Source organism: Ciconia boyciana, chromosome 3 (genome assembly GCF_034638445.1).
Source record: "Ciconia boyciana chromosome 3, ASM3463844v1, whole genome shotgun sequence".
Lineage (NCBI taxonomy): Eukaryota > Metazoa > Chordata > Aves > Ciconiiformes > Ciconiidae > Ciconia > Ciconia boyciana.
In genome coordinates this window covers 95,492,148-95,506,186 of record NC_132936.1, presented here as the reverse complement: position 1 = coordinate 95,506,186, position 14,039 = coordinate 95,492,148, and the positions used below count along the sequence as shown (strand labels likewise).

The window sequence follows — 14,039 nt, the reverse complement described above, 5'->3', positions numbered from 1 at the left end:
AAAATAATGACTTGGAACAAGTAGTTACTAATAATATCCCACAAACATACAGAGGTTGGATATAGTTCTCCAGATAATCTTGTGGATAATTTGTAATTGTTTCTGGATATGTCAGGATTGTCTCTTCTCAGTATACAGTACAGTATAATTCAGCTGGCAGCTACCAGAACATCGAGCTCAATGTCTTTCCCTTCATAGGTCATAGGAAAGAGCTGTCTGAGTTATGAGAAATGCCTAAATACCTGTATACTTCTTGCACCTTCTTGAGCTGGTAGCCCAGCACAGAGAGCCTAGCTGTTCTGCAGCTGCAGCCGATGGGTATGTGCATGGGAGGACCAGCAAAAGTGTGGCACTCAGTGTGGGATGTGAGTGTGGCCAGCAGGGACAGAGGGTCCCAAAAACATTATCTGGTCCCCACAACTGCCCAAGTTGTATACAGCCCTGATCTAGCACATGTGCCAGAACACTGAACAAGATCAAAATGAATCTTCTTAAAGAATAACATTCCTGCTGACATGAAATCCTATACTTGTGGCTTCAGAAATTTTCTGGAAAACTCATGCATCATACCAACATTTAGAAAAGCATTCAGAAAACTCTTTTAGAGGGCTAATGGAGTAGCCAGGTGGGAGGGTGGAAACAAAACTTCTGTAGTACTTTGGTCTTTATTGTACACTTAACCGAGGTGGGGTCTTAGCACATATTCTCTTCTATTTGTACAGAAAAAAATCAGATTTGTGATAGGTGCTTCAGGCCCAAGACTTTTTGTCTTATTTGGGGCAAGGGTTAAACTAAACACTGTATGGTGCAACCCCATGTTCATAATATATTAATTTCACCAACAATGGTGTATTTTTTCCTTTCTGTTTTCCGTCTCCACTACTACTCTCTTGCAGATGAAGGTCTTTTACTAATACCTTGTAGCAGAAAGATCAAAATTGTTCAGGCTGATACTACCACATACATTTGTTTGGTTAGTATTCACCTCTTGAATCAAGGTCAAAACCTCTTTTATTGTCTAACTTGAAGTAACACATCAGTTGCATGACCCATCTATACCTATACACAGCTGAAACAGAAGCAGTTAAAAGATGTATGCTTATTTTTCCTTATTGTTCTTTTAAATGACACTGCTATAAATTCAGTGCACAGTCCAAAAGAAATGCTTCTGTGCTTTGTCACAAGTGTTTGTACTAACAACCACAGCCAGAGTTCCATGCAGAGTGCAGGTAAAAAACCCATTATTTTTAGAAAACATTAGACCTATTGAATTGATCCCACAGTTGCTGTGTGCATTGCATTCATAAACGTGACCTGCAAGCACAGGATTTACTGTGCATGCCTATGTATATTGCTTATGCACAGTAAGGCTGGCACTTCTCAGAACTGAGAACTGTATATCCGCTTATCTGAGAATCCCCAGCAAGAAATATGGATGCACTAAGCTTCAGTATCTCTTCTGTGCTCTGTGACACTCAATGTGACTGCCCCTTTAGCACCCTTAGATATTTCTTATTCTCAGTAAAGTTGTGCTATATTATTCTCAGTCAAGTTCTTATCTTGACCGGGCATTGCTTTACAAAAGTTACAGTGCTGTCTTATTGCAAATATGGTCTGCACATCGGTGGCAGTGTATTCCTAATGTCTGAGCTTCATGGTAAGCAACCAACTTCAGAAGTATTTTCCATCCTTTTCTTTCAAGAAGATCATGACAAAACCTAGCAAAGAAACTTTTTTTTTCCATGAAAGCTCTTGGATGTTGTACAAATGAACGCTAACAAAGCTTCAAAACTTATGGATGACAAACCACACCCCTTCTTGGGAGGCACAGAAAGATCATTCAAATATCAGGTATGGTTTTATCTAATATTATGAACAAGATAAATGATGCAACAATAATCTCATGTAATCAAATGGTAAAATGCCTTTATTAAGTGTAGGCAAGGATCTGAGTTAGTAGGGGTTTCCTGACTAAGACCTAGCTGCTGTCCCACTAGATCAACTGGTGTGTATGGAACATATTAAACTTGAAGCTGCTTTTCTTTTTTTTTTTCAGTATATTGTACTTGTATATTTGGAAACCAACAGAGAACTTTTAGCCACAATGGTTTCAGAAACTTTCATGGCTTGAGTGCAGCTGATGTGAAGGCAATGCCTTCTGTTTCATATGCCGTGTATTTTCAGGACCAAATATATAGATGACTAGTTTCAAAGAAGAAACTTGAGAGAATTGAAGTGTGGGTCTGTATTTAGCCAAAACAGCTCACAGAAACTGGAAAAAATAGCTCCACTTTCCAGGTGTGCATTGGAAGTCAGTTAGTTTGAACAACTATTAAGTCAGTAAAACAATAAACAATAGAATGATACAAAGAAAAGCAGCATACCGATAGACCCTTTTAATAAATTCAGTGATAAAAATAAAAATCAGCAAAATACACATGCCCTTAATCCCACACACATGCACAAACTTGTAAAGTGCTGAAAATAGGACAGTTTGTTTCAATGTATGCTCATGACCAACTGGCTGAAATTTTTTAAAATCTATTACGTTAGGATAAGGGGTAAATTACTCTAAAACCCACAATATAAACTCTTCCAGACATTAGGGTATTTTTATCTTCTCCTGAGTTTCATTGTGCATACCCATCTTTGCTTTTGTATAAGGTACACATGTGGTGCCCAGTGACAAACACAGGTAGACATGGCCCAGGGGAGGAATAAGAAAGAAGAAGGGGAGAATTACTTGTAAGCTGATCCTGAATGACAATGGACGGGTAGTTCTTTTTAAAAAGCCCAAATGACAGCATATGCTCCAGTTTGAAAGCACTAAAGCCTGAGTTTGCCAACAGTTGCAAAGCTGATAAATAAAGCAGTAAAAATATTAACTGGATACTGAAATCAATTCTAAATTTGGTTATGTCAAGTGACTATAAATTTAAGCAGATAAACACAAGACTATCCAGTGAAAAAATGAAAAACTTTGACTGCAAAAGTACAGCTGGAAGGCAGGGCACAATGTTATTTGAGGCACAAGACAATAAATCCCTAGGAGTTTGACTTCTAGGATACACTCAGGTCAAGAAATATATGAGCACCCCAGAGAGCATAAAGTTCAGGGTCACAGAGAGTTTCTTGCAAAATTTTCTGCCTGTAGACAAGAATCTGCCAGAGTATTTCAAGTTGTTGCCAGCTTGCAGTAAACTATGGTGATAACACTTGGTATCTCATGCTAGAAATAATGTTTTTCATCCATGCTTGCCATATTGCTTTGAAATAGTGATCCAGTTAGCAGGTGCTATCATTTCTTTTTGGTACTGTGTGATTTGGTGATGTGGAATGTGTTGTAAATTTTACAACTTCCTGTGCTCCAAAATTGTCCCTTTCATTAGAATAAAATCATTATATCTTAAAATGCCTCTTACAATCTCCTTTATGAAAAAAAAACCAAACAAAAACCAAACCCCACAAACATTTATGATATGAACTGAGTGTCAAGTCATGCAGAGCTCACCTTTCTCTCTAAGCAGGCAGCTGGTATCAATTGTATCCTGTGCCTCACTTCACCAAATGGGTTGTATCTGAAGATGAAACAAAAACAGTTAGCCTGAAGATAAATATAAAAGTTGCTAGCTATTTCACTACCTGATGTAGCACTGGCAAAATCTCTTCTTTACATCGTGTGACTCAGTACTCTTAATAAAAGACTTTACAACATAGGATTCATAAGTCTTGCTACTCAGCCGTATGTGCAGTTATGCTAATGTAAAGGAACTAATACTCCTTATGAGTACATTGCTGACTTCTGCTAAAATAACTCTGTTGTACAGAATTGGATGGAGGTATGCCAACAGAAACCCCTAGTATATACGGAGGCAATGTTTTCCTAAACATGCACGTCATACCTCCTCTGCACCCCTGAAACCTGGGTCTGCATTATCCAGGATCAAATTGCACCAACTGCATTTGTTTCCCAGGAGAAGTCACTGGGGCACTAAAAGTGCATGTGATATTGCACATCAGCTGAATGGCTCATCTCAGTTGATGCACTAAAAGCATAGAGCTAGACTGTACAATCAAGTTTCATATGACAAACTGTCAATCAATGAATTAAAATTCATTAATTCAGTGAATTAAAAGTCAACAAGAGTGAACAAAGCAGATACCACTGCGTTCTTCTGTGCAGCTGCAGAAATGATATCTGTTAGTTAGTATTTCAGCAGTAACACCTCTGCACTTTTTAATGTATTGCAAATTTTTTAATGTATATGGGCAAAAGTTGTTCTCATGAATTTTCAGGGTTTTGTAATTTACATGTACTTCATATATATGCAGTTAATACATAGATAAAATGATTTGCTGTTTTAATAAACATTTTCTGTTTCTGCATGGGCAGGCAGGTATATACAATAAAAAGAAACTCTTTAGAGGAATAAAAACCTGTAGCAAAAATGAATTATTTCTTCTTAGGTATCTGTCTTAACTTTGTGAGTAAATATTATGCTTTCTATGTTTTACTGTCTATTCACTCAGTTGTCCCTCTCATGTTATTTTAAAATAACTGAGCCTGTGTACTGAAGAATGCTAACATTAGACATGAGATACAATGAGCCAGTAACCTCTGCCTTAGCTTCCTAGCTTCAGCTGTAGCTGAAATTGCCTGGGCTGGTGGGAGGAGAGGGGTGTGAGGCAGCAGCAGCAGGAGCCCAGGCGCAGAAAGAGGCCACTGCAGGGATTCCCGAAAGGTAGAGGGGAGAGGGGAGAAAAGAATTAGCAGGGAATGAAGAGAAGGCAGAAGCAGCAGCAGGCAAAAGGGTTGAAATACACTCCACCAGATCATAGATCTCTTTTGCTTGGAACATCATGAGAGCGCCATGTGTCCATCTGTATATATTGCAGTAGGCAGATTCAAAAAGGTCTAGTCTTTAGAGCAGAATGCTATTCAGTTCACAAGCATGTTGTTGCAATGAGCAGGCATGACAAAAAGCTGAAATGGAGACTGCAACAGCATGGGAAAAGACACCAGAGAACTTACAAAGCAGTGCCCCAGTAGGTATGTCCTGGATTTGACTTACCACTGGACTTCACCTGACACTGTGATCGGATCTATTCTGCTTTTGTGACTGGAACACAGTGATGGATGTCTAAGTTCTAGCGATTTACTTGATGAAATATCCAGTGCTATTTTTGCTGCTGAGGCCCCATCAGCTTGCAGTGTATTCATCTCTTTCCATTCTGTAAATATACAAAACTTTGTGCTGCTCACCTTGCCCACAGCTGTGTTTCTTGCTTTCATCACCAGCATCTTGCTGGAGATAATGGGCGTAGCTGTATTCAGGGTTGAGGATGCTGGGACCTTTGTGTGATAGAGATACTCGTCTCATATAAAAGGCTTTATTATTATTTCTGAAGGTAACTTGCAACCAAGTAATCCCTTCTACAGTGTGTAATCAGCAGCAGAAAAACATTTTTCTTGGTGTTTTTATATATAAGTGACAAAATTCTGCCTAAGTTTGGCTGCCCTTTCAGAGCTAGTGCAAAAATATTTTTCCAAGTACTAGATGTCCAAATAAATCAGGGAAGGAAAGCTGCAATATTATGGCCTTGCATTACTCTGTAACAACTAGCAGCATTTGGTGATGTTTTTATGTAGGGAAGTCGTCACTCCAGAAACAGCATTAACTTTTTAAGATGTTACTGTCTTCCACTCTGTATTATTTCCCTTCATTACAAGGTGCTAGAGCTGCTGCCTCCTGAACTCAGACACCATAACAGATTGTGCAAATAGGTCAAATGCACTTCAGTGTGCTCAGGAGAGTCTCCTTTAACCACTGGTGAAGACAGCTCAAGATAAGTCTGGCTGGCTTTGCATGGAAACATATTAAGGATGCTCACGTGGTCTGTGAGCATGGCTCACTTGGGAGGCAGTAACTCCCTAAATTTTTTCAGTTTGTTCCACAAAAGCACGTTTCTCTCAAGCCTGGATGCTGTGTATTCATGAAGGTCAAAACAAGTGTGAAGCCTCAGGAGCTCTGCAGTGAGTGTCTCCCCACAAGCTCCCTGTGTAACTCTGCACTTTTCCACGTTATGCCTTCTGCTGAGGATGAACTCTGACAAATCAGAAATTCCTGATCCCCTGTAATCATTGAAAGGTTTACTCCTTTCCTTAAAGGTTCTGGCATGATTATGATGGCCGCCTTATTATCCACGGTGTTCGGGTATAACTTGTTATGTAGTGCCACTGTTGTAGCATCCCCTCTGCCGTGATGTTTGCACCTTCTGGCTTGCGCGTTCGCTTTAACATTCCAAGCAGTTTATATTTTAATCTTTTGAGGGTACCCTCTCCACCACACATCTGCACATCCAGCAAAGCCTTTCAATGTATGAAATGAGAATTGTGCATGGGCTTTGTCCACCTTGGCCGTCTGTGTTTACATGCTTGACCCAAGTACTCTAAATGAAATAAAATGCTTTTCAGCTTCATCTGTACAGAGTGCTACAACAAAAGATTAATGGTTTCAGCTGGCACACTGACAGGCAGACAGGGGTCATTACTGCCCTCCTGTTCCAGACAGAATTCCTCTTCTTGAAGAGTGGGTGCACTCCTCAGCCCTCATGACAGGTTGACGTAGAATTTATTTTCTTGGCAGAAATAATACTCAGGATGGAAACTTGCATGTATTGTACAGCAAATCTTTTGTTTCTTTCATTTTTCTTCAGTTAAAAAGGTTAAACGTTTTCTTGGGAACCTTAAGCTATTCTCATTCATCCTAGAAATAGAAACTGTTGTAATACTAGTAGGTAACTTTACATTTCCTTTCACTGCTGAACATATAATCCATGATGGAAAGACTGTTTTGCCATCTCTCAGAATAAGCATATTGTGTGTTGCATGCTAACTAGCTCTGTTATAGGATAGGGAAATCCTAAGCTGCTTTCTTAGGTTAACTTGGGCTGCTCTTAAGGTATTTCCTCAGTTCTCCTTTACCTCGAAAAATTTCTCACATAGTGTCAGGACATTTTCCTTATTTATACTAATTGTCTGAATGTATTGCTTACCAAGGTTAATTTCTCCTTCAGGATTTGTGTTTTATTCTTCTTTCTGTTACATTCTTCCCAGGCACCAGCACAGCTACTGTTGTATCTTCTTTTCACAACAACTTTGTTGTTCTGGTCTCGTCTTTGTAGCCAAAACTGTCAGGTTGAATGCATTTGGTAGGGTTTTATGCCAAAGATGAACTTTTAAAATGGACTGGCAAACTCACTTTTATTCATATCTAAAATGAATATTCCAGTCTTTACTGAAGAAAAAAAAAAGGGCAAATTAATTCAAATCACTAGTTATCGAGTGTCTCTTATACTAAGTAATGCCTAAATAAGGAATTTGAAGAAACATTTCCAGAAGATAGAAATGGTTAATGACCCCCATTTCATTATCTGCCTCTTAAAAAATAGTTTTTATTCTAATTAAAAGTTGCTTCTTTTGATATCATATGGTCATTGCTTACATCTGATCATTTTTCCTATAGCTGTTTCCAGTCCTGAAGAGCTAAATATGCTTGATCCAGTAGAAGAGAAACTTCGAACGCAAATTGAAGAAGAAAAAAAAAGGTATTACTTCTGCCTCAAACTTCTGCCATCCTTCAGAAGATAAATTATACTGATAGTATATTCCAATTACAATTCTGCACACACAGCTACCCTCAGGGTTTTCTCCGACATTTTAAAAATGTCAGCTTTGTGGTTCACTGATAGTTTTTAAATTTGTGTATATGCTGTTGGTTTGTCTGTAAGATGCCACAGTACATGAGTGGGGAAAATTTATGCTTGGGCTAATGGCTAAAAATAAATAAAAATAGCTTAATGTCCTCCCTGAGAGTTAGTGTTAGAAACTTGTTGTTTGAATCCAAATGTACTGTGAACATTTTTGGTTGATTCAGAAATGTCCTGCCTTCCTTGACCTAAGGAAAACCTTTAAGCTATACAGGATTGACTAAGTGTAAATAATAAGCAGAATACACATTGGTTAACCAGTCCTTGCTCTACTGTCACTGTAGCCAGGAGGATAAAAGAAAATAAATGCACGGATATCCGTTCTAAGTAATTTGCTAGAATTTATGTTATGTGCAATCTGTGAGGAAACTTCTGGCTATTTCATACTACAGGTAAATCTTCAACTATATGTTAGCCAAGAGGCCTCATTAGTGAAGCTTCCATCTGAAAGGGGAATCAGTCTCAGCTCCTATCTGAATCCAGGCTCTGGTGACCAGTTGTTTATTAATGGTAACACACTGAGAAATCAAAAGAAATAATTTACATATTTGATTGAACCTGTGTTTTAATTGTTAATCAGTATTGATCCCACTTGAATTTCACTAATTTCTTTAGTGAAATAAAAGCTTTGTGGGATAACTTGTACTTACTGTCCAGTGAAGCTCTTATAAAATATGAGATGTCTCTTCCTACCACCACTCTGTTTGTGTCCCCTGCATCTCTGATTATTATATATTCTTTTGCAGTTTAAATCTGTAACCGTTCTAGGTAGGATAAAGCTTTGGTCAGATATGTGTTGGAAGATCTGTAATACACTCTCTTCTTCTCATATTAGTTATGAAACAATGTTCAATCGCTTGAAAGGGCTGAAGGTAGAGATTGAGCACCTGCAGCTTCTTATGGAAAAAGTCAAGATGAAGCTGCAAAAAGATTTTGAAGTCTGGTGGTCTGAAGAGGCAATAAATCTACAGGTATGAAATCACTTTGTATATTTTTCATTTTCATGTAAATGTAACATTTTCAATCATTTCTTAAAGAAGTAGTTAATTGACTAGATAGAAAGGAGTACGAAGGATGGGATTTGGGGCCTGATTGACCTGTGATTATGCCAATGTAAATCAGACAAAGCTAATGTGAATTATGCTTGTATGAAGGTAACACAAATGAAGTCAAACCCTTGCTTTCTGCTCTATTTTCTGTTTTGACATGCCCCCAAACAACTTGATTGAAAGCCAAGAATGGTCCCAAAATGCCAAAAACTCTGAAGGAACATAAAACAAATAGAGGAGATTGGAAAAAATAATCTTTGTTACTGCTAGCAAAACTATGATTTCATCAGGTTTATAACGTGTGTATTAGAAGATGGCAGTCATTGCTGTAATATGGACAAATCCCAGCAAACATAATTGGTTTTTAGCTTCCTTTGTTTGCAAAGACTCCAGTAACCTTTCAGCTTTCCTAAGCTCCCAGAGGGTCAGCAGCTCTCAGCACAGAGCGTGTGTCCCCTCACTCTCTAGCTGAGGCCCACCACTGCCATCATTGCCTGTTTAAGAACCCAGCAGAAACAGAGTACTCTAATTTAATGACTTGTGTGAAAACGAACTAAAGAGATGTCATTTTAAACAGTATATTAGAAGTTCATAACACAGTCTGAAAGCTGCACAGTTTCACAAACACAGGAGACAATACAAGAGGGTCCGGAGAGGGATCAACTGAAACAACAACATAGCTTTCTTATGCTTCCCTTCTGACACTTTTTTAATGTCTTCCAAGTAGTAACATGGCACCCCACAGCGAAGCACTGCCATGAAATGCACATCAGCCCAATGAAAAAGAGTGCTGCGTACAGTCCATCCCATATCATTTATTATTGACTGGAAGAGAAGATTTACTCCTTGGGGAAAAGTTGTTATAAACAAAGAAGTGTTTAGCCAGTATTTTGTTTACTTCTTATAAGTTTAAACTCTATTTTTAAGAAAACAGCCTAAAGTAAATATGGAACTTAATATGAGGAACTTATTTATCCATAAAGTGCCACCTAACTAGCTTAACTTCTAGTTATCATTGCAAAATACTTTTCAGGTTAAAATCCCTAACCATAATAGTGGCAAAGAGGATAATGTTTTAGTCACCTTCCTGTCTAAATATTTAAGCTTTTCAAAGCACTGCAAGTAATATTCCTGAATCCACTGGTGCACATTTTTCTCTATCCCTTAACAGGAGAGGTCAGGGATTCAGCCTCTCATGATTCATCAGTAGAAGATTAGAAAACTGGAAAAAATAATTGGGATTGATTTCTTGGATCTTGACCTATCTATACATCTGAGCTCCCTAAGAAACTCAAATCGGTGAACACATGCTGTTACATATTAAAAACCTGTAACTTGAGCTTAAAAATACTTGAACCAATCCTAAACACTTTTCCCTTTGTTCAGAAGTGTTTGTCCAAGTGAAGAAAATACTGTGTGATTCAGACTGTGTTTTCTGAATGAGTCACGGCCCACCTTGTTATTGCTGAGACCTGTAGGCCAATATTAAGCACTCTAAAAAAATCCTATCCTACATAATTTTGTTTTTCAATCTAAACCCAGCAGGAAAAGCCAGAGATGGTTAGCTCACCAAATACCGCAACTGTTTATCCCCAGTTTATCAAATCCTCACAACATCTATCAACTAACAGGTAAATTGGTCATTTTTCTCTTCCTTAATTACTTGTAAGAAAATGCAGTTTTAGTAGAAGTGCAGTTTACTGGAATGCTTTTGCAAATATCACACTCAAACACATTTCCGGTTACAAGAGAAATGACTGTGTAGAAAACTAATTTTTACCATTCAGTTATTTTGTAATCATATTGAAGGTAGCTTATTGTAACTCAGTTATTTTGACTTGTTGGTCTTGGGACCCTGGAAACCCATCGCTAGGGTCCCCATGACAGATAGCTAAGAAAAGCAAGCCTGTTATCAGTCAGTTTTGCTATATGAGGAGACTATATCTCCTTTGGAACATATTCCGGGGGCTGCAAACCAAAAAAAGATTTAAAAATTATTTAATATATAGCCTAGATAGATTTGCTGTTGAAAGATGTCCTGGTGCTACATTTATGCAGCATATTATTCCACAATGATATTGCATTTGATATTGTAAAACACTGGTGCATCTTCTGCAGTAGAAAAATGTAATCATCTTTGTTGTTTCATCACCAGTGACTTCTGATTTCAAAACCTCTAATTTAAATTTGCAGTACTAGATCTTTCATAGCCTTCAAGCAAAGTAGAGTGCAGGAAAACACATACCTGAATGTGCAGGTTTCCATATTCATTGACAATAAATGGAGGTGTTCTCTCTCCTTCCCTCTTCCTCTCTCCCTCCCCACCTCTCTCTTGTTCTCTTTTTCTCCCCCTCTCTCTCCCTTCTTCTCATTATACAGTTAATCTTTCTCTGATGAGTGGCTTTACCTACAATTTTACAACAATACTCTGCATAAATGATGTTTCCTGCTTTGCAGCAAACATCATATATCCTACATACCATTAAATAATGAATACTGGATTTTCTTAAAACTGTAAAATATATTCTAATTTTTATTGTAAACTTTTGTGTCTCTATAGCAAATGCTCCATAATCAGTACAGAGAATGAAACATAATCCTCTAAAGCTGTCTAAGAAGGCATTTTCAGATGTCTCAAACTGATGAAAACCGACTCTAGTCTTCCCGAAGTCTTTGCTTCCATTCTTATTCTGTGTTCTCTCAAGACTTAGGCACTATTTGCTTTGAAAATGGCTGTCAGGTTTTAAGCCTAATTTGAGCTGTTCATTTCTGGTTTTAGGACGAAGGTTACTTGTCCCACAGAAAATCTGATTGAACAGAACGTGAGAGCATTTTTAGCCTAGCTTAGCACAAAGTCAGCAAAATTAGCTCAAGCAATCCATGACTGTCACTTTCTTTAACTTTGTACTGAATTGAACTAAGGGCCTCTTGCACAACCCCTCTGCCCCGTTGTTCTTGGGAATAACAATTTCCAGTTGGTGTGCTGATGTACTGCTTAGGAGAGTGATATCTTTTGCAGCCTAAGCAAGAATTAAAAAGAACATATGATAATGCCCAGGCACTTTCCAGTGCAATGGGAGACTGGCCTCCAGGAGTGGTGATTTCTCCTTCCCCCACCCTAGCTCAGAAACAAAACTGCATACCTGGTTTCTTTATAATTTTCTTTTAAACTTTTCTTTCAAATGCATTTACCGTTTGTGTTTATTACCAGAGGACAGGTCTCAGAAAAGTGTGTCTAGCATTTTGAACAGAACGGGGGAAGGTGCCTGGTTGCTTTCAGCTGCCAAGCTTACTTCAGAGTCCTGTACTGCCCCACATGGTCTCTTGTGAAAAATCCCATGTTCTTTATAATGAACAGTTTCTGTGTCTAAGTAATGGACATGTTGACTGAGAGTGACTGATTGATCCTTGCATACCTATCAGAGACCCAGAACATTCATCATCTTGAACTTAAATTGTAGAGGGAGTCAAGATGAATATAGTTTTGTTTTCCCATCTTTACCAATATTCTTGCAATGATCTTTTGAAGTTAACTACTCTTTCCTCCTTATAGTTCCAGAAAGTTGATCTTATTTTATGTTAGGCTGTTTAAACATATTTTACACAGCAACATTTCCAGTGTGATGTATATGGAAGTAGAAACACTATTTCTGCTTTTTGTGAAGTGAGAGCTGGAGGCTTAACATCCCACTGTGCATGAAAATTTACTTTTCCCCATACTTGAGGCAATAACATTTTAGAGTAAAAGTTTCCAATTTCACAGGCTTTAAGAGTATAAAAGAGTAGAATATTTATTTCCCAAGGACTTCCTTGACCCCAATTGACACAGGAACTTTACTTACCCGTTCCCATGATTGTGTGGGATGAGCCCAGGCTACGATTGCTCCTCCCAGTTACATAGTCCTGAGACACAAATGGCTCTTTGTTTCTAACTCACCTAGAAATCAACAATCTCTTTCTCTGAAATGATATTGCTATCTTCACCCAGCAGAATAACTGGTCACAAAAACAGAAACCGACAAAAATTATATTTGATATAATGTGGTATAAATAAAACCTATTTCCAAGATGGAATTCAGTTCACAGGTGTGTTCAATAGATATAAGATCTAAAATTTAGTGGGCTGCGCGTCAGAAATCTAAGACTGCTGTTGACAGAGTAAGTATGCAGTAAAACCATCCAGACAAACTCCTGAGTGTGAATGGATATAAATACAGTCTTCAGAATTAGGAGTAATAAATTATCTATCTCAGCATATAAAGGATACAGGTATATTCCATAATCTTTCCTGAGATTTATATATGTGTTTGAACAAAATCTTTTTATCGCCTTCTAGTGCACAATTCATGTGGATTGTTATTGTTTGACACACCTTAGTCATGTTACCAGAGAAAATTAAGCCTTGAGAAGGGAATATGATAGCCTCAAATTGTATTTTATATTAAATCAATTTATAACTAAAATAACAGAGAAGGGAAGCTGGTAATCCTTTTGAGGCTTAAGAAGGATACACACATATAAAAGGCACTTGATTCATGGCCAAATATGTCTCTTTTTCAACTGAAAAAAAATGGCTGAATTGTTAAGTATCAAAATGAGTCTGTGTTAATAAAAGGATTAAATAGTGAGCATTTCTGCCTTAGTCAGCAAGGTTTGAAAGCCATTGGCTTGATCCTACTCCCACTAGCGTAAGAAGCAAAACATTGATTTCAGTGACCACAGAGCTGAAGTGGGGAAAAGGGTGACATAAGGGTTATCAGTGGGTTTGGCATGGGAAAAAACATTCTGCATAAGAAAGGTAATTTCCTGAACAGGTTAATCACATTACCAAATCTGATATACTTAAAATAGCTGAAACCAGTAGTTTGTATATTGTGGAGGCTTACAGACTCATCCTCATTAACCTGTTGAGTAGATTCAGAAGGTTTCCAGACTATATTTATCTTTGCATATGTCTTTCATATGAAGGTTGCAGAAATATTAAATCTCATCTGATCTAAACATATGACTTAAAATGAAGAACAACTGTGCAAACTGGAGAAAGAATGACCCATCTCTGTATTTCAGACAGAAAAGGGCCTAGTCAGCAATCCCAGAGTCACAGTACAAAAAGAAAGGAAGAGGAACTTAAAATAATCATCAAGAAGTTATTTTATTCAAAAGGAATACCTAATAAAATCCCTCAAACTTGAAGGAGAATACCCTACTTGTCCATATTGT

The 14,039-nt window shown here is 37.8% G+C and overlaps 1 protein-coding gene across 6 annotated transcripts in view; it reads left to right on the top strand.

The window, feature by feature from the left end:
• Positions 1 to 14,039, top strand: part of KIF6 (kinesin family member 6) — a 173,831-nt gene that overhangs the window by 148,758 nt on the left and 11,034 nt on the right. For 5 of the 6 annotated variants that reach the window (XR_012041872.1, XR_012041873.1, XR_012041874.1 and 2 more), the window contains 3 exons: positions 7,527 to 7,608; positions 8,606 to 8,741; positions 10,362 to 10,450. Coding sequence is in view for 2 of the 6 variants with exons in the window: in XM_072858203.1 (XP_072714304.1) it covers positions 7,527 to 7,608; positions 8,606 to 8,741; positions 10,362 to 10,450 (307 nt within the window). In the remaining 4 variants the exon portion in view is untranslated. The remainder of the gene's footprint in view (positions 1 to 7,526; positions 7,609 to 8,605; positions 8,742 to 10,361; positions 10,451 to 14,039) is intronic. The other variant, XR_012041875.1, reaches the window with a different exon arrangement.